This window comes from Procambarus clarkii, chromosome 19 (assembly GCF_040958095.1).
Source record: "Procambarus clarkii isolate CNS0578487 chromosome 19, FALCON_Pclarkii_2.0, whole genome shotgun sequence".
In the NCBI taxonomy this organism is placed as follows: domain Eukaryota; kingdom Metazoa; phylum Arthropoda; class Malacostraca; order Decapoda; family Cambaridae; genus Procambarus; species Procambarus clarkii.
This window is the reverse complement of record NC_091168.1, coordinates 21,771,755-21,789,787: the sequence shown is the minus strand read 5'-3', so window position 1 is coordinate 21,789,787 and position 18,033 is coordinate 21,771,755. Positions and strand designations below refer to the sequence as shown.

At 41.9% G+C, this 18,033-nt stretch overlaps 4 protein-coding genes across 4 annotated transcripts; 1 reads left to right on the top strand and 3 right to left on the bottom strand.

Moving 5' to 3' along the window:
- Window positions 1–3,853: 3,853 nt before the first annotated feature.
- Window positions 3,854–5,387, bottom strand: LOC123757542 (cuticular protein 47Eg-like). The gene is made up of 3 exons (XM_045741267.1): window positions 5,336–5,387; window positions 4,495–4,610; window positions 3,854–4,279 (listed from the first exon to the last, which is right to left on the bottom strand). The coding sequence occupies exons 1-3, from the start codon at window positions 5,345–5,347 to the stop codon at window positions 4,111–4,113; spliced, it is 297 nt and encodes a 98-aa protein (XP_045597223.1). The 5' UTR covers window positions 5,348–5,387; the 3' UTR covers window positions 3,854–4,110.
- A 2,559-nt stretch (window positions 5,388–7,946) lies between these two features.
- LOC123757539 (cuticle protein 16.8) lies at window positions 7,947–9,159 on the top strand. Its single transcript, XM_045741262.2, has 3 exons — window positions 7,947–8,031; window positions 8,400–8,521; window positions 8,653–9,159. The coding sequence occupies exons 1-3, from the start codon at window positions 8,020–8,022 to the stop codon at window positions 8,816–8,818; spliced, it is 300 nt and encodes a 99-aa protein (XP_045597218.2). The 5' UTR covers window positions 7,947–8,019; the 3' UTR covers window positions 8,819–9,159.
- Window positions 9,160–11,170: 2,011 nt separating this feature from the next.
- On the bottom strand, window positions 11,171–12,895 carry LOC138349503 (cuticle protein 16.8-like). The gene is made up of 3 exons (XM_045741269.2): window positions 12,841–12,895; window positions 11,814–11,929; window positions 11,171–11,605 (listed from the first exon to the last, which is right to left on the bottom strand). Exons 1-3 carry the CDS (start codon window positions 12,850–12,852, stop codon window positions 11,440–11,442), a joined length of 294 nt encoding a protein of 97 aa, XP_045597225.2. The 5' UTR covers window positions 12,853–12,895; the 3' UTR covers window positions 11,171–11,439.
- Window positions 12,896–15,191: 2,296 nt separating this feature from the next.
- LOC138349502 (cuticle protein 16.8-like) lies at window positions 15,192–16,933 on the bottom strand. The gene is made up of 3 exons (XM_045741270.2): window positions 16,866–16,933; window positions 15,837–15,952; window positions 15,192–15,628 (listed from the first exon to the last, which is right to left on the bottom strand). The coding sequence occupies exons 1-3, from the start codon at window positions 16,875–16,877 to the stop codon at window positions 15,463–15,465; spliced, it is 294 nt and encodes a 97-aa protein (XP_045597226.2). The 5' UTR covers window positions 16,878–16,933; the 3' UTR covers window positions 15,192–15,462.
- Between the last annotated feature and the right edge of the window lie 1,100 nt (window positions 16,934–18,033).

Sequence of the window (18,033 nt, the reverse complement as noted above, 5' to 3'; positions counted from 1 at the left end):
AGTAGCCATGAGGAGGATTTGAACTTATGCTCTACAGGCACTCTGCCCAAGCACATGCCTTAGACCACTAAACCACGATATGGTCAAAAGCATTGCAACCTGGGATTCAACTGAACCCTCTTGGGATCCTTAGGCTTCCAATGAAGCCAAGTCAAGGTTTTTATGCCTTGAAGCCACTCCCCCTTCCCCCCATGCACTCTGGCATGTGGGCTAGGCGGTCTGTCTCGAACACCTCTCTTTAAATGCCCATGTCGTGGTGTAGTGGTCATAGGCTTGTGCTTGGGAGTACCCATTAGCATAGGTTCGAATCCTCCTCTGTGGCTCCTACTGGTTTTCTCATTGATACTTCACGTTAATCTGATATATCACAGCATCTACCACACTATATATATATATATCACAACATCTACCACACTATATATATATATATCACAGCATCTACCACACTATATATATATCACAGTATCTACCACATTGCATATAGCAGCATCTACTACATTCATGTACCACCAATATCTACCCCATTTACAACCACAATATCTGCCATATCAAATACCACCGTATCAAGCCTCTTATCTACCACTGAATCGACCCCAGCCACACCCAAAGTATCTCCCACTACACGACCACACCCCGTGACGTCCAGAGCAGCATTGAGAGCATTTGCAAGGTCAAAGCCAGCCTAATAAGACCACTCCCGCCGGTTATACTACAAAAACCCACCGCCTCTACTAAACATAAATATATATACTACACATACACATATATACTCATCACAAAACATCTTTGTATACTGGTACTCATCACAAAACATCTTTGTATACTGGTACTCATCACAAAACATCTTTTTATACTGATACTCATCACAAAACATCTTTGTATACTGATACTCATCACAAAACATCTCTGTATACTGATACTCATCACAAAACATCTTTGTATACTGATACTCATCACAAAACATCTCTGTATACTGATACTCATCACAAAACATCTTTGTATACTGATACTCATCACAAAACATCTTTTTATACTGATACTCATCACAAAACATCTTTGTATACTGATACTCATCACAAAACATCTCTGTATACTGATACTCATCACAAAACATCTTTGTATACTGATACTCATCACAAAACATCTTTGTATACTGATACTCATCACAAAACATCTTTGTATACTGATACTCATCACAAAACATCTTTGTATACTGATACTCATCACAAAACATCTTTGTATACTGATACTCATCACAAAACATCTTTGTGTACTGATACTCATCACAAAACATCTTTGTATACTGCCATGTTATACTGTTGACTATGATACACCTCATACGCTGCTCGCCTCAGTGTAATCCTGTTTACACGATCATATGCCTCTACAGTTACACAGAAATCTACAATGAAGTCCTATGTATTCCATCCTATGACATGTAACACCTGACAGGATTAGTAGATATTGGGCATAGAAGATATTCAAAGATATTGAAGTCAAATATTTCATGTAATAACCAATAACAGTTATTATCATTTACTTACAATGTAAAATCATTCACTTACAATGTAAAATCATTCACCTACAATGTCAAATCTTTCACTTACAATGTAAAAATAATTCACTTACAATGTAAAATAATTCATATACAGTGTTAACAACACTTAAGCAGAAGACATTTCTTAAACACAATCTAACAACCCAATTCAACTCCTCACAAACTCCATCTTAGAAATTTGAAATAAACAAATTTAAATCGCGAGTGAAACCCTTAGATAATGCTTTTTTCAACAACTCATTCAAAATGTAAAACAGCTTTCAGATATTTGAAATGTTCAAAGGTTATTATCATATATAATATATTATATGCTATTTTTTCACGTTAAAACTATAATGTATTTTCTAGCTACTTTCAGCCTATGATACTAAAAACTAGAACGGTTGTGGAAACAGTAGTTAGAGGTCATATTGGGCAACATAACAACGGGTCATCAACACCCCCTCCCCCCATGCCCCTCCCTGCTCCCCAATCCCATGCTCTCATTACCCCCCCCCCCCAATCCTCCTATTCCCCCATCCTAGACCCTCCTCGCCCTCCTACCACAGACCTTCCTTGACCTCCATCCGCAGGCTCTCCACGGCCCTCTTTTCCAGTGGAATCACAAGTAACTGAGGCTGGACAGAAGACAGTCAGCTTCAAAATAATGTATTCAAACATAGATGGGATTACAAACTAAGCAAGTGAACTTAGGGTAAGAGGGAAAAAGCCCAAGAGGAAAACCTGGATGTAATAGGACTCACAGAAACAAAACTGTCAGGAATCATAACAAAAGTGGTGTTTCCCCAGGACTACACTGTAATAAGGAAAGTGAAGGAAGGAAGGGGAGGAGGACAACTGGCCCTACTAATCACAAGCATCATCATAATGAGTATGATGTAATAGCCACAAGTAGCCACAAGTAGTAATAGCATTGATGTATATCCCCCATCAAATGACAGAAGACCAAGGACAAAATGTATGTTGTATAACAGAAACAACATTGCCGTTAATAGTATAATTATGTGGGCAGTCTCTGTCGCCTGTATAAATCAATCCCGTCTGCTTATCATCGGAGATTTCAACCACAGAGAGATAGACTGGGAGAACAATGAACCGCATGAAGGCGAAGAAACATGGAGAGCTAAACTACTGGATGTGGCAACAAGAAACTTCTTAACCCACCCAGCATGTCAGGGGACCCACAAGAATGAGAGGCAAAGACGAACCAGCTAGATATGACCTGGTTTTTACTTTGAACGAATCCGACATAAGGGAAATCAATTTCGAGGCCCCCGTGGAAATGAGCAATCACAGTGTACTGATATTTGAGTATCTGGTTGAAGTAGGGTTAACGTACTCCTGGAAGGGACAAGAAAACAAAAGGCTGACGTTCTGAAAGGGAAACTATGAGGAGATAAGAAAATTCCTAACAGATATAACATGGGGAAACAGAGCTCAGAGGAAAGATGGCCCAAGACATCATGGACTACATCACGCAGAACTGAATAGAGGCAACAGATAAGTTTTTCCCAGTTCGAAAAGAAAAAACTAAATGCAGATGAGGAACTCATGGTTTAATCAGGGAGATAAGCTGACAAAGCAACTAAATACAAGAGCATGGAGAAACTGTAGAAATAACAGGACTATTTTGTGATGTGTGATGTTCACCTCGTGTTCAGCGTCGCTCTGTTGCGATGTTCACCTCAAGTTCAACGAGGCGACTTCCGGTACCTTGGAGACAGGCACACATGTGGTGTAAACAAAACTTGGCACACATGTGGTGTAAACAAAACTTGGCACACATGTGGTGTAAACAAAGCTTGGCACACATGTGGTCTAAACAAAACTTGGCACACATGTGGTGTAAAAAAAAGATTGGCACACATGTGGTGTAAATAAAGCTTGGCACACACGTGGTGTAAACAATGCTTGGCACACACGTGGTGTAAACAATGCTTGGCACACATGTGTAAACAAAGCTTGGCACACATGTGGTGTAAACAAAGCTTGGCACACACGTGGTGTAAACACAGCTGGCACACATGTGGTGTAAACACAGCTGGCACACAAGTGGTGTAAACAAAGCTTGGCAAACTAACTGAGCAAACACGTGGCTGCCAATACTGCGACTTTACAGAGCTCGTAATATTTGTTGTGTTAAGATATCCCACAGCTCTATAGAACGTTATGTGTTAAGGTCCGCCGCAGCTCTATGGAGCATGGTGTTAGGGTTCGCCACAGCTCTAAACAGCATAGTGTTAAGCTCTGGCACAGTTCTATAGAGTGCAATCTTAGGGTTAAAGAATTACAGAGTTTTACTCTTTCAATTTTATTTACTTAAACAGAATTTGGGGTAAATAAATATTTTCAGACAAAGGTCTGAAGGAAATAATAAATTAATGGTGAACAGGAACCCAGAACAATGATGAGGAAGGTGAGGAGTGTGAGGTGAGAGTGAGGGGACAGGAACCATCTCTCATACTCTCTCACTCACACTCAAGTCTGGTAAACTCAGCAACAATCAGGATCTTGGCCAGAGTGATCAAGCGAGAACGTCCTCAGGAGTTTGTTTACTTCCTGTCGTCGTCGTCTTCCTCAGAGGACACGAAGGATCCCTGTCTACCGTCGGCCTTGACGCCGTCAGCGGTGACGGGGACGGCGTTGGACTCCAGGACGCGGTAACCGTCTTTGTCAGCGATGTACTTGACAAAGTATTCCACGCCTTCAGGAGACGTCCAGCTGGAACACCAAATATTACATTAACACAAAAGTTAGAAATTGAAACGTGTTTACATTCCCCTCAAGTTGATCAATACCGAACTTTCTTAAGGCTAATAAGCTTAATAATTCGTTTATTAAACAAGACAGCGGTTTAAGCTGAAAGAAAGTTTATATTTGTAATTGTTCAGGTGATGTTGGGATGAGAGGGGCTTAAGGCAGGTAAGGAAACCCACCTGTAGGAGCCGGTGATGGTGTTGTCCTTGCCTATGACTTGGTCCTGGTGGATGTCCTCCAGGCTGAAGTCTGGGCGGGCGGCGACCAGGGCGGCCACACCCAGGAGGACTACCAACTGACGGAGGGAGGAGGTCAGGTAAAATGGAAAGGAGGAGGAAGCAAAATAACATTTTCCATGTTACCAGAAATTAAGAATACAAATTGAATATCTTTAAACCAAGAGAACATCATCTGAGGAAAATGTTCCTCAGTATAAGAATGTATCAATAGAATACATTGAAATACAAAATAGACTTTTGGAGAGCGTGCTTCCCACAAAAAATAAAGCTCTCCAAAAGGAACATTAATTCAAGTTGTAGACTTCCACTACAGAAGAACTATTTTGCCCAACGAGTAAATGAAATAGTAAGTAACCGGGGATTAATAGACTAGAAAATATCAACAATTTAAGAAAATAGGCCTACAGATAGACAAATGTTATAATTCTTCATTTAGGTTTTGGTAAATCTGAAATTGGAGAGGCATACGAATTTTGTAAACTAATGACTAATGTTAAAATATTCAGTCGAAGGAGTAATGAGAATTGTTGAAAAATGGAAAAAGATATAATTTACAGAATTAAATGTTACAACATTAATGATGTCAGCATAACTACAGATGAATGAAGTCAACGATGAAAAATCAATCTGATGAATTTCCAATTTATAATTTTTACGAGTTTGTCATCAATAATGTTTGACGTTTATGCAGAAGGCGTCGATCCGTGAATACTTTGATTCTGAGTTAGTTTACTCAAATAAGACTTTAGTGAATACTTTGATACTGAGTTAGTTTACTCACGTAAGTGTTCATGGTGGATCAGTGGTGGAGGAGTGAGTGATGACCAGGCTCGCTGACCACACTTTATACTGGACCGATCCAGGTCAAGACCCTTGACTGTATCACGTGACCCACTTTGTTTACCCCTCCCCTTTTTTCCCCTCCTTCCCTCCCCTTCATCCCTCCCCTTCATCCCTCCCCTTCTTCCCTCCCCCTCATCCATCCATTCCATTCTTCCCTCCCCTTTATTTTTTCTCTTCGTTCTTTCCCTTCATCCCTCCTCCTCTCCTCTCCTCTACGTGTTCTCCCCTTTTAAAGAACACCACCTCCCAGAACACCACCTCACAGAAAACCACTTCATATAACACCACCTACAAGAGAACCACCTCCCAGAACACCATCTCACAGAACATCTCCTCACAGAACACCTCATCACAGAATACCACCTCACGCCTCATTACTTACTGGAACAGCACCTCACGAAACACCGCTCAGAACACCTACCCTGAGAACACCTACCCTGAGAACACCTACCCTGAGAACACCTACCCTGAGAACACCTCACAGAACACTTACCCTGAGAACACCTTCCCTTCCACACAGAACACCACCTCATAGAACAACACCCCATGGAACCCAAGCTCACGGAACCAAATATGGTGTATGATACAGCAGGACAGAACTCCCAGTTGATTTTAAAGAGGTTGTATGCTTCAAACGTATATGATACACGAGGTGAAAGCTACAGCATACATCAGGTGTGTACTACAGCGGGTGTATAACAGACGGGGTCTGTATATTTTACATTTTTCACCAATTTGACAGAATGTAAACACACAGTAACTTTAAGGCATTGTTTCGAGGATACAAAAACGCAGAAATACATAAAAATATTGATGCACATCTGTATAATGTTACATAAGTACAAAAATATATATTTCGAGGTATATAAATACAGAGATATATAGATGGAAAGACATATATAAGACACACGGATTCGTAAATAAATATGGACAGATCTAAAAACACAAAACTGCATAAATTCATAGAGAAATAATTACAAAGATACATAAATAAATGAATACTTAAATACATATATACATAATACCAATATACATAATACATATTTGCTCAAAAACATGTGGAGTTAATAATGACTTGGCGTTTGTGTAACGGTGTCTAAGAGTCCCGGTATTTTGTGAAGGCCTTCGTGCGTCTCACCAATCAGGCTTAGGTAATCTCTGACGTCAGTGCCAGAGTAGTGCCACACAAGGTCTGAGTGTCAGGGCCAGAGTGTTGCCTCACAAGGTCTGAGTGTCAGGGCCAGAGTGGTGCCAGAAACAAGGTCTGAGTGTTAGGGGCCAGAGTGGTGCCCCACAAGGTCTGAGTGTCAGGGCCAGAGTGGTGCCAGAAACAAGGTCTGAGTGTTAGGGGCCAGAGTGGTGCCAGAAACAAGGTCTGAGTGTTAGGGGCCAGAGTGGTGCCCCACAAGGTCTGAGTGTCAGGGCCAGAGTGGTGCCAGAAACAAGGTCTGAGTGTTAGGGGCCAGAGTGGTGCCCCACAAGGTCTGAGTGTCAGGGCCAGAGTGGTGCCAGAAACAAGGTCTGAGTGTTAGGGGCCAGAGTGGTGCCCCACAAGGTCTGAGTGTTAGGGGCCAGAGTGGTGCCCCACAAGGTCTGAGTGTCAGGGCCAGAGTGGTGCCAGAAACAAGGTCTGAGTGTTAGGGGCCAGAGTGGTGCCAGAAACAAGGTCTGAGTGTTAGGGGCCAGAGTGGTGCCCCACAAGGTCTGAGTGTTAGGGGCCAGAGTGGTGCCCCACAAGGTCTGAGTGTTAGGGGCCAGAGTGGTGCCCCACAAGGTCTGAGTGTTAGGGGCCAGAGTGGTGCCAGAAACAAGGTCTGAGTGTTAGGGGCCAGAGTGGTGCCAGAAACAAGGTCTGAGTGTTAGGGGCCAGAGTGGTGCCCCACAAGGTCTGAGTGTCAGGGCCAGAGTGGTGCCAGAAACAAGGTCTGAGTGTTAGGGGCCAGAGTGGTGCCCCACAAGGTCTGAGTGTTAGGGGCCAGAGTGGTGCCAGAAACAAGGTCTGAGTGTTAGGGGCCAGAGTGGTGCCCCACAAGGTCTGAGTGTCAGGGCCAGAGTGGTGCCAGAAACAAGGTCTGAGTGTTAGGGGCCAGAGTGGTGCCAGAAACAAGGTCTGAGTGTTAGGGGCCAGAGTGGTGCCCCACAAGGTCTGAGTGTCAGGGCCAGAGTGGTGCCCCACAAGGTCTGAGTGTCAGGGCCAGAGTGGTGCCCCACAAGGTCTGAGTGTCAGGGCCAGAGTGGTGCCCCACAAGGTCTGAGTGTCAGGGCCAGAGTGGTGCCCCACAAGGTCTGAGTGTCAGGGCCAGAGTGGTGCCCCACAAGGTATTGACATAGTTGTGGGAGTCATTGTACTGTGGCAGCAGTAGCAGCAGGTGGGCGTGGCAGCTGCATGGGTCATTATACGGTGGTAGCGGCTACAGGGCGTGGTAAGGGATATTCGGGTCTCACTGACAGCGTGTCAGGGACAACGTGACCTTATGCAAGCTGACCAACTAGCATGGCGCGAATGATGACCTAATTCACCGCCTATAAAGTCCTCCTTTCCTGAGGCCGTTGTATCAAAGCTTCCCCTGACGCAGCCACCACCACAGTCTACCACAGCCACCACAGTCTACCACAGCCATCATGAAGTGTTGCGTGAGTTACCGTCTAAGACAGTCACACCTGGACAGTCACTGTCCAAGACAGTTACTCCAACTAGACACGGAATGCATAAGTGCATCGTGGGTTGCCGTCACGAGAAATGGATTAACAATCCATTAAAGAGTCATTTTTCCGAAAAAAATATATTTTAAACCAGCTCCGATCCTGGATGTACATACATCAATAGTCCAAAATTATGTTTGAATTGTGACTGATTCTCTTACATTAACTTTAATATTATTAAAAATAATACAAAATTTATACAAAAACTTTTAATACAAAAAAACTTACTGTTCTGACTGTTAACGGGTGGCTTGTGGGATGGCGGTGATGTGATATTGGTCTTGTTGTGCCTCCGTCAGGTGCTGGTCTTCCTGGGTCTGGTCGCCATGGTCGCCGCCCGCCCAGACTTCGACTTCTCCGCTGAGGACAGCCACCAGGTGCAGGACATCGACGACGACAACACCATCACCGGCTCCTACAGGTGACAATCTTCACTAACAGATCAAGTCGACAATTAAAAGACGTTTCCTTTTCAGTGCAAATATTTGTGTGAAGTTCAGCTCGTAAACCTGAAAATTTGGTCATTGTTGACATTTTGGTTTTTCATTTCAGTTGGACTTCTCCGGAAGGTGTGAAGTACTTCGTCAAGTACATCGCTGATGAAAATGGCTTCCGTGTTCTGGAGTCTAACGCCGTGCCGGCCACGGCGAGCGGCGTCAAGGCCGACGGCAGGCAGGGATCCTTCGTGTCCTCTGAGGAACACGACGACAGGAAATAAACACCATTCTCTGCTGGACATAACACTCGCATCATCACTGTGACTGACTTACGATTTGTATGTTGTTATGTTGTTGACTCGCTCCACTTGCTGAGGGCCTCCAGTGTAGGAGGCGGCGAGGCAGAGTGCCTGACAGAGTAGATGAGGAAGTATGAGGATGAATATGAGGAAAATGAGGGAAACACCCTTCTCCCTCACCCACCACCCTCATCTCCGCTCTACAAATATATTTCTTTCTCAATTCTTCAACTGTCATTTCACTTACTATTTATTAAAATATTTATTCACTGAGAAACTTTGTATATTAATTTATCGCTTCGAAATTAAAACAGTAATAATAATTTTGTCTTTCTGGTCACCCCAACAATGACACCAATAAGGTGGGCAATTTCCATTATATCACATGATCGTGATGTAAAACTTGGTTAATGCAACTACCTGAAAATATATATATATATATATATATATATATATATATATATATATATATATATATATATATATATATAAATATATATATATATATATATATATATATATATATATGTATATATATATATATATATATATATATATATATATATATATATATATATATATATATATATATATATATATATTTATATATATACACAACAGGGAGATTTCCCCTTGGTCCTCTACTCTTCTGCATGACTGTACTAAGGTGGTCCAGCTGAGAACTGAATGAAGGCACTGAGGCAAGTACACAGGAGCCCCTGGTAGTCGATCTACAGCTGGGGACATCTATATAGTTGCCAACCATTGCACAAGTTTGTCTGTTACCCCAAGCTGCGCACCCTCTAAATGACCCTCCACAGGAAGCCCCACTTGCATTATAGCAGCAACATTAAATAATACGGCAGTAACCACAGCATCTGTCTCCGCCTTGACCAATACTTCACTCGGGTCTGGATAAAGCCTCCATATCCGCCTGACCTCCCTCATGATTAAACTGCCCCAGGTCGTCATTCCTGACCCACCGAAGGTTGAATCATCTGACCTTAACCTACGCCAAACATATGATCTTCACCCCTACACCCCCTCCCCTTCCTGACCTCCGAAGGTCACACGCCTGACGACCGGAAAGGTCAGATAACCTGAGCCCTCACATTGTGCTGGTTCATTACTTAGGTCACTGTATCGATTTGTTTGATTTCTGACAGCTTGTCCATCTGTCTGTCAGCACTTGGGTGTGAAATATCTCCTTAAGGTCTGTCAGGAAATAGAGTCAGTGTCAAAAATATTTTGTCATTTTTTTTTTTTCAAATTTTCTCTACATTTTTGTCAATTTTTTACTATTTTTTCAGTTCTTTATACAAAATGTACAAATTTTCTCAATATTTTATACAAATTTTACAAAATTTCTCAATGTTTCGTTAAATTTCTAAGACATTCCTCAAGATTTTGTCCAATTTTAACAACAAATGAACATCATAATTGAGTAAAACATAATAAAACCCTAGAAAGTCTGTAAAGGATAATGTCTGTTTGCCTGTTTATCTGTTTTGTCTGCCTGTCCGTATTTTTTTCTTTGCCTGTCCCAGGGTGGAGGCCAGATGCCTGAGATTAGCCTGTGATTGGTCACAACAAAAATACTTGTCCAATGTTAATGTCTACTTCAACTTTAAGCAGTGTCGTGTGTTACGCTTCGCCATAGTTCTATGGAGCATGGTGCTAAAATCTGCCACAGCTCTATGGAGCATGGTGCTAAAATCTGCCCCAGCTCTATGGAGCATGGTGCTAAAATCTGCCACAGCTCTATGGAGCATGGTGATAAGGTCCGGTACAGCTCTGGGGAGCGTAGTGTGATAACGGTTGCCCCAGCTTCATGGAGTATAGTGTTAAGATCTGCCACAGCTTTATTGGGCACAGTGTTAAGGTCTCCTACAGCTCTGTGGGGCGTAATGTGATAAGGTTTGCCCCAGCTCTATGGAGCACAGTGTTAATGTCTGCTACAGCTCTAAGAAGCATAGTTTTATAATCTGCCACAGCTCTGAGGAGCAGAAAGGTATAAGGGATGCCACAACTCTATGTATCATAGTGTTAAGGACTGCCAAAGCTCTATGGAGCATAGTGTTAAGGTTTGATAGAACCCTATGGTGCTTTTAATATTAAACTGTGCCCCCAGCTCTACATAGCCCAGTTTTAAGCTTTGCCACAGCTCAATGGAGCATAGTGTTAAGGTCTGCCAAGCTCTATGGAGCATAGTGTTAAGTTTTGCCACAGTTATATGGACCACACTGTTAAAGTCTGCCGCAGCTCTATGAAGCACAGTGTAAAGGACTGCCACAGCTCTATAGAGCATAGTCATAGGGGAGGAATGATATAATCTTATTGTTTCTATTTTATTTACATAAACAGAATTTGGGGTAAATAAATAATTTCAGACAAAGGTCTGAAGGAAATAATAAATAAATGGTGAACAGGAACCCAAAACTATGATGAGGAAGGTGACGAGTGTGAGGTGAGAGTGAGGAGACGTGAATGAGAGGACAAGAACTATCCCTCATACTCTCTCACTCACACTCAAGTCTTGTAAACTCAGCAACAATCAGGATCTTGGCCAGAGTGATCGAGCGAGAACGTCCTCAGGAGTTTGTTTACTTCCTGTCGTCGTCTTCCTCAGAGGACACGAAGGATCCCTGTCTACCGTCGGCCTTGACGCCGTCAGCGGTGACGGGGACGGCGTTGGACTCCAGGACGCGGTAACCGTCTTTGTCAGCGATGTACTTGACGAAATATTCCACGCCTTCAGGGGACGTCCAGCTGGAACACCGAATAATACATTAACACAAAAGTTAGAGCTAGAAACGTGTTTACATTCCCCTCAAGTTGATCAATACCGAACTTTCTTAAGGCAAATAAGCTTAATAATTTGTTCATTGACAGCGATTTCTGCTGAATGAAAGTTTATATTTGTAATTATTCAGGTGATGAGGGTATGAGAGGGGCTTAAGACAGGTGAGAAACCCACCTGTAGGAGCCGGTGATGGTGTTGTCCTTGCCTATCGCTTGGTCCTGGTGAATGTCCTCCAGGCTGATGTCTGGGCGGGCGGCGACCAGGGCGGCCACACCCAGGAGGACTACCAACTATCGGAGGGACGAGGCCAGGTAACATGGGAGAGAGGAGCAGGCCAAGTAACATGGGAGAGAGGAGAAAGCATGTTAACATTCCCATTTTATCAGAAATTAACAATACAAATTAAATAACGTTAAACGAAGAGAATACCTTCCCTCAGTATAAGGATCATATATTGATCCTTATACTGAGGGATCATATACTGATCTTTATACTGAGGGATCCAATATTGATCCTTATACTGATGTATCATATATTGATCCTTATACTGAGGTATCATTCATTGATCCTTATATTATGGGATCATACATTGTTCCTTAAACATAAGAGAATATATTGAAATGCTGCATGCACCTTAGTAGTGTGTGTTAATTAACCAATAAAATTAAAGCCTAAACAAGAAAAAGAACATTATTTGAAGTTGAAGACTTCCACTACAAAAGAACTTTTTGCCAATGGTGGAATGGAATTCGGTAATTAACTGGAAATAATTAGGCTTAAAAAGTTAGCAAATTTTAAAAATATGTCTTAGCTATTAATGCATAAATATCTAAGACAAATTATATGATTAATATATAGGTTTTGGTAAATCTGAAATTGAAGAGGAATACCAATTTTGTGATCGAATGAGGAACACAAAAATATTCAGTCGAAGGTTTGAAAACTAATGAAAATTGAAAAATGTAATTTACAGAGTTACAGGTTACAACAATATTGATGTCAGCGTAACTACAGATGAATGAAGTCTACGATGATGAAAAATCAATCTGATATGAATTTCTAATTCTAATTTTTATGAATTTGTCAACTATAATGTTTGATGTTATTGCAGAAGGCGTCGATCTGTGAATACTTTGATACTGAGTTAGTTTATTCACGTAAAACTTTAGTCAGTACTTTGATAATGAGTTAGTTTACTCACGTAAGAGTTCATGATGGATCAGTGGTTGAGGAGTAAGTGATGACCAGGCTCGCTGACCACACTTTATACTGGAGCGATCCAGGTCAAGTCCCTTGACTGCTTATCTGTCAAGCGTCCGACAAAAATGTCATGCAACCTTGACCACATCACGTGACCCACTTTGTTTACCCCCTTGACCTTCCCTCTTTACCCCTCCCTCGCTGCGCCCCCTCCTTCACCCCTCCTTCACCCCTCCATACTCCATCACCAGCCACACCACCATACTCCATCACCAGCCACACCACCATACTCCATCACCAGCCATACCCCGATCATCGTCCTTCTATATCACTATACTCATCCATCACCATAACACCAACACAATCCTCACCGTGCAACCATACACAATTATCATCACACCATAATATACCCGAATTTACCTATGGGCCACTAACACTCTAGTGGTCTCGACTAGGATAGGAAGCCAGCTGCTTGTCAAGGGCTCCCCCAATAGCCCTGATAAATATACAACATCACCATATCATCATATTCATCATACCACCAGACACAAGTCACCATAAAGTGACACACAGTTAAGTTAACTAGAACTCTTAGGCATTACACTTAAAAATTTGACTTTGGAATTACAAATGGATTTAGACTCAAGTGGAGTCTCCCAGGGTTCAGTCCTTGGACCTATCATGTTTCTGATATATGTAAACGAGCTTCCTGAGGGTATAGAATCGTTCTTCTCAATGCTTGCTAATGATGTAAAAATTATGGTGAGGACTAAGACCGAGGAAGATAGCAAGAGGCTACCAGATGACCTAGACAAACTGAAGAAATGGTCCAACGAATGGCAACTAAAATTCAACCCAAGCAAATGTAAGGTAATGAAACTAGGCGGAGGGAATAGGAGGCAAGACATAGGATACCGAATGGGAGACGAAGTCCTCCACGAACGGGCAGAGAAATCAATAACGTTAAACCAAGAGAATACCTTCCCTCAGTATAAGGATCATATATTGATCCTTATACTGAAAGATCATATACTGATCTTTATACTGAGGGATCATATATTGATTCTTTTACTGAGGGGTCATATATTGTTTCTTTTACTGAGGGATCATATCTTGATCCTTATACGATGGAGTTGATATCACACCGAACCTGTCGTCTGAAGCCCACGAGGCTTCAGACGTATGCAAGGCTGGCTAACATAAGAACTGCCTTCTGAAACCTGTGTAAGGAATCATTCAGAACCTTGTATACCACGTATGTAAGACAAGTCCTGGAGTATGCGGCTCCAGCATGAAGCCCGTACCTTGGCAAGCACAAGACGAAACTGGAGAAGGTACCAAAGGTTTACAACTAGACTCGTCCCACAATGGTAAATCCTAGCAAAGACTCACAACCATAAGTAGGCTGAGTTGGACAGTGAGTCGGGACTCACAGTCATGAGTAGGCTTCCGAGTTCGATCCCCGCTAGAGGAAAAAATGGGCAGAGTTTCTTTCACCCTGATGATCCTGTTCACCTAGCAGTAAATAGGCGCCTGGGAGTTAGACAGCTGCTACGGGCTGCTTCCTCGGGGTGTGTAACAAAAAGGAGGCTTGGCCGAGGACCGGGCCGCGGGGACGCTAAGCCCCGAAAGCTTCTCAAGATAACCTCCCTACCAATCTAACTCAGTGATTAAGGTTTGATGCTACCTGTTAGTAACTTACTAGGTGCAACATTCTACATTAGTAAGTTCCTAGAGCAACAGTGAGTCAGTAAGTTTCTAGTGCAACAGTGAGTAAGTTAGTGCAACAGTGAGTATGTTCCTAGTACAATAGTGAGTCAGTAAATAGGTTTCTAGTGCAACAGTGAGTCGATGAGTAACGTAGTTTTATTATATTACTGTATACTGAGTACTATAGTATATCATAGTGTTTTGAGCAGACTGCATAAGTCAGCTGGGTGAGTCGCGGAGATGGTGAATCAGGGAGGCGAATGCGTCAGCCTCGCTATGTTGTGATGTTCACCTCATGTTCAGCGTCGCTCTGTTGCGATGTTCACTTCATGTTCAACACGGCGACTTCGGGTACCATGGAGATAGGCACACAAGTGGTGTAAACACACCTGGCACACATGTGGTGTAAACAAAGCTTGGCCAACTAACTGAGAAAACTCGTGCCTGCCATTACTACTACTTTACAGAGCTCGTAATTTTTGTTGTGTTAAGATATCCCACAGCTCTATAGAACGTAATGTGTTAAGGTCCGCCGCAGCTCTATGGAGCATGGTGTTAGGGTTTGCCACAGTTCTAAACAGCACAGTGTTAAGCTCTGCCATGGTTCTATAGAGTACAGTCTTCGGTTAAAGAATTACAGAGTTTTACTCTTTCAATTTTATTTACTTAAACAGAATTTCGGGTAAATAAATATTTTCAGACAAAGGTCTGAAGAAAATAATAAATTAATGGTGAACAGGAACCCAAAACTATGATGAGGAAGGTGAGGAGTGTGAGGTGAGAGTGAGGAGACGTGAATGAGTGGACATGAACCATCCCTCATACTCTCTCACTCACACTCAAGTTTTGTAAATTCAGCAACAATCAGGATCTTGGCCAGAGTGATCGAGCGAGAACGTCCTCAGGAGTTTGTTTACTTCCTGTCGTCGTCTTCCTCAGAGGACACGAAGGATCCCTGTCTACCGTCGGCCTTGACGCCGTCAGCGGTGACGGGGACGGCGTTGGACTCCAAGACGCGGTAACCGTCTTTGTCAGCGATGTACTTGACGAAATATTCCACGCCTTCAGGTGACGTCCAGCTGGAACACCGAATAATACATTAACACAAAAGTTAGAGCTAGAAACATGTTTACATTCCCCTCAAGTTGATCAATACCGAACTTTCTTAAGGCAAATAAGCTTAATAATTTGTTCATTGACAGCGATTTCTGCTTAATGAAAGTTTATATTTGAAATTATTCAGGTGATGAGGGTATGAGAGGGGCTTAAAACAGGTGAGAAACACACCTGTAGGAGCCGGTGATGGTGTTGTCCTTGCCTATCGCTTGGTCCTGGTGAATGTCCTCCAGGCTGATGTCTGGGCGGGCGGCGACCAGGGCGGCCACACCCAGGAGGACTACCAACTGACGAAGGGACGAGGCCAGGTAACATGGGAGAGAGGAGCAGGCCAAGTAACATGGGAGAGAGGAGAAAGTATGTTAACATTCCCATTTTATCAGAAATTAACAATACAAATTAAATAACGTTAAACCAAGAGAATACCTTCCCTCAGTATAAGGATCATATATTGATCCTTATACTGAGGGATCATATACTGATCTTTATACTGAGGGATCCAATATTGATCCTTATATTGAGGTATCATATATTGATCCTTATACTGAGGGATCATACATTGATCCTTATATTATGGGATCATACATTGTTCCTTATACATAAGAGAATATATTGAAATGCTGCATGCACCTTAGTAGTGTGTGTTAATTAACCAATAAAATTAAAGCCTAAACAAGAAAAAGAACATTATTTGAAGTTGAAGACTTCCACTACAAAAGGACTTTTTGCCAATGGTGGAATGGAATTCGGTAATTAACTGGGAATAATTAGGCTTAAAAAGTCAGCAAATTTTGAAAATAAGTCTTAGCTATTAATGCATAAATATCTAAGACAAATTATATGATTAATATATAGGTTTTGGTAAATCTGAAATTGGAGAGGAATACCAATTTTGTGATCGAATGAGGAACACAAAAATATTCAGTCGAAGGTTTGAAAACTAATGAAATTTGAAAAAATGCAATTTACAGAATTAGAGGTTACAACAATATTGATGTCAGCATAACTACATATGAATGAAGTCTACGATGATGAAAAATCAATCTGATATGAATTTCCAATTCATAATTTTTATGAGTTTGTCATCTATAATGTTTGATGTTATTGCAGAAGGCGTCGATCTGTGAATTCTTTGACACTGAGTTAGTTTATTCACGTAAAACTTTAGTCAGTACTTTGATAATGAGTTAGTTTACTCACGTAAGCGTTCATGATGGATCAGTGGTGGAGGAGTAAGTGATGACCAGGCTCGCTGACCACACTTTATACTGGAGCGATCCAGGTCAAGTCCCTTGACTGCTTATCTGTCAAGCGTCCGGACAAAAATGTCATGCAACCTTGACCACATCACGTGACCCACTTTGTTTACCCCCCTTGACCTTCCCTCTTTACCCCTCCCTCGCTGCGCCCCCTCCTTCACCCCTCCATACACCATCACCAGCCATACCACGATCATCGTCCTTCTATATCACTATACTCATCCATCACCATAACAGCAACACAATCCTCACAGTGCAACCATACACAATTATCATCACACTATTATTTACCTGAATTCACCTATGGGCCACTAGCACTCTAGTGGCCTCGACGAGGACAGAAAGCCAGCGGCTTGACAAGAGTTCCCTCTATTAGCCCTGATAAATAAGCAACCATCACCATACCATCATATGCATCATACCACCAGACACAAGTCACCATAAAGTGACTCACATTGTCAAGTTAACTACAACTCTTAGGTATTACACTTAAAAAATAGACTTTGGAATTACAAGTGGATTTAGACTACCTTCAATGGGAACAGTGGCTATAGCTACCTCTCTAACACTTGATCACTCTTCCTCTAAGTGTACCTTAGAGTGTTATCATCTTCCTAATCCCAATACTTCCTAATATTTCTCGCGTTTGTCAACTCAAAAATGTGTAGAGAATGTCATTTTTTTTCCTTCAGGGAGAGAAGCTGTAGGAAACATCTTGACACATCTCAAGATCTTCAGTTTCCCTCTTCCTCCTCTTTTCTGGTTATTCCTCTTCCTCTCCTTCGTTAAAAATGAATTAGTTTACAAACTTACAAAAAATTTTAACACACTTAAAAAAAGTATGTTCCAGAGAGAGTGAATTTTTGAGCTCATGTTGGACACATTTATGTAAACTGTGTCCTTCGTCCTGGACACATTCATTGTAAACTCACCCGTGCTCCTAGAGCCCTGCGCAGAGTTAACGTGAATAACAGGAAAGGAATCTCACTCTATATCCCGCTTATAGTGATATATATATATATATATATATATATATATATATATATATATATATATATATATATATATATATATATATATATATATATATATATATATATATATATATA

Bases quoted from the DNA above. Each gene is read 5' to 3' on its own strand.
- LOC123757542 (XM_045741267.1), bottom strand. The intron at 4,280-4,494 runs GTGGGTTTCCTT...TTGGTGTTCCAG, and splicing joins ACCATCACCGGCTCCTACAG to CTGGACGTCTCCTGAAGGCG.
- LOC123757539 (XM_045741262.2), top strand. The intron at 8,522-8,652 runs GTGACAATCTTC...TTTTCATTTCAG, and splicing joins ACCATCACCGGCTCCTACAG to TTGGACTTCTCCGGAAGGTG.
- LOC138349502 (XM_045741270.2), bottom strand. The intron at 15,629-15,836 runs GTGTGTTTCTCA...TCGGTGTTCCAG, and splicing joins ACCATCACCGGCTCCTACAG to CTGGACGTCACCTGAAGGCG.
- LOC138349503 (XM_045741269.2), bottom strand. The intron at 11,606-11,813 runs GTGGGTTTCTCA...TCGGTGTTCCAG, and splicing joins ACCATCACCGGCTCCTACAG to CTGGACGTCCCCTGAAGGCG.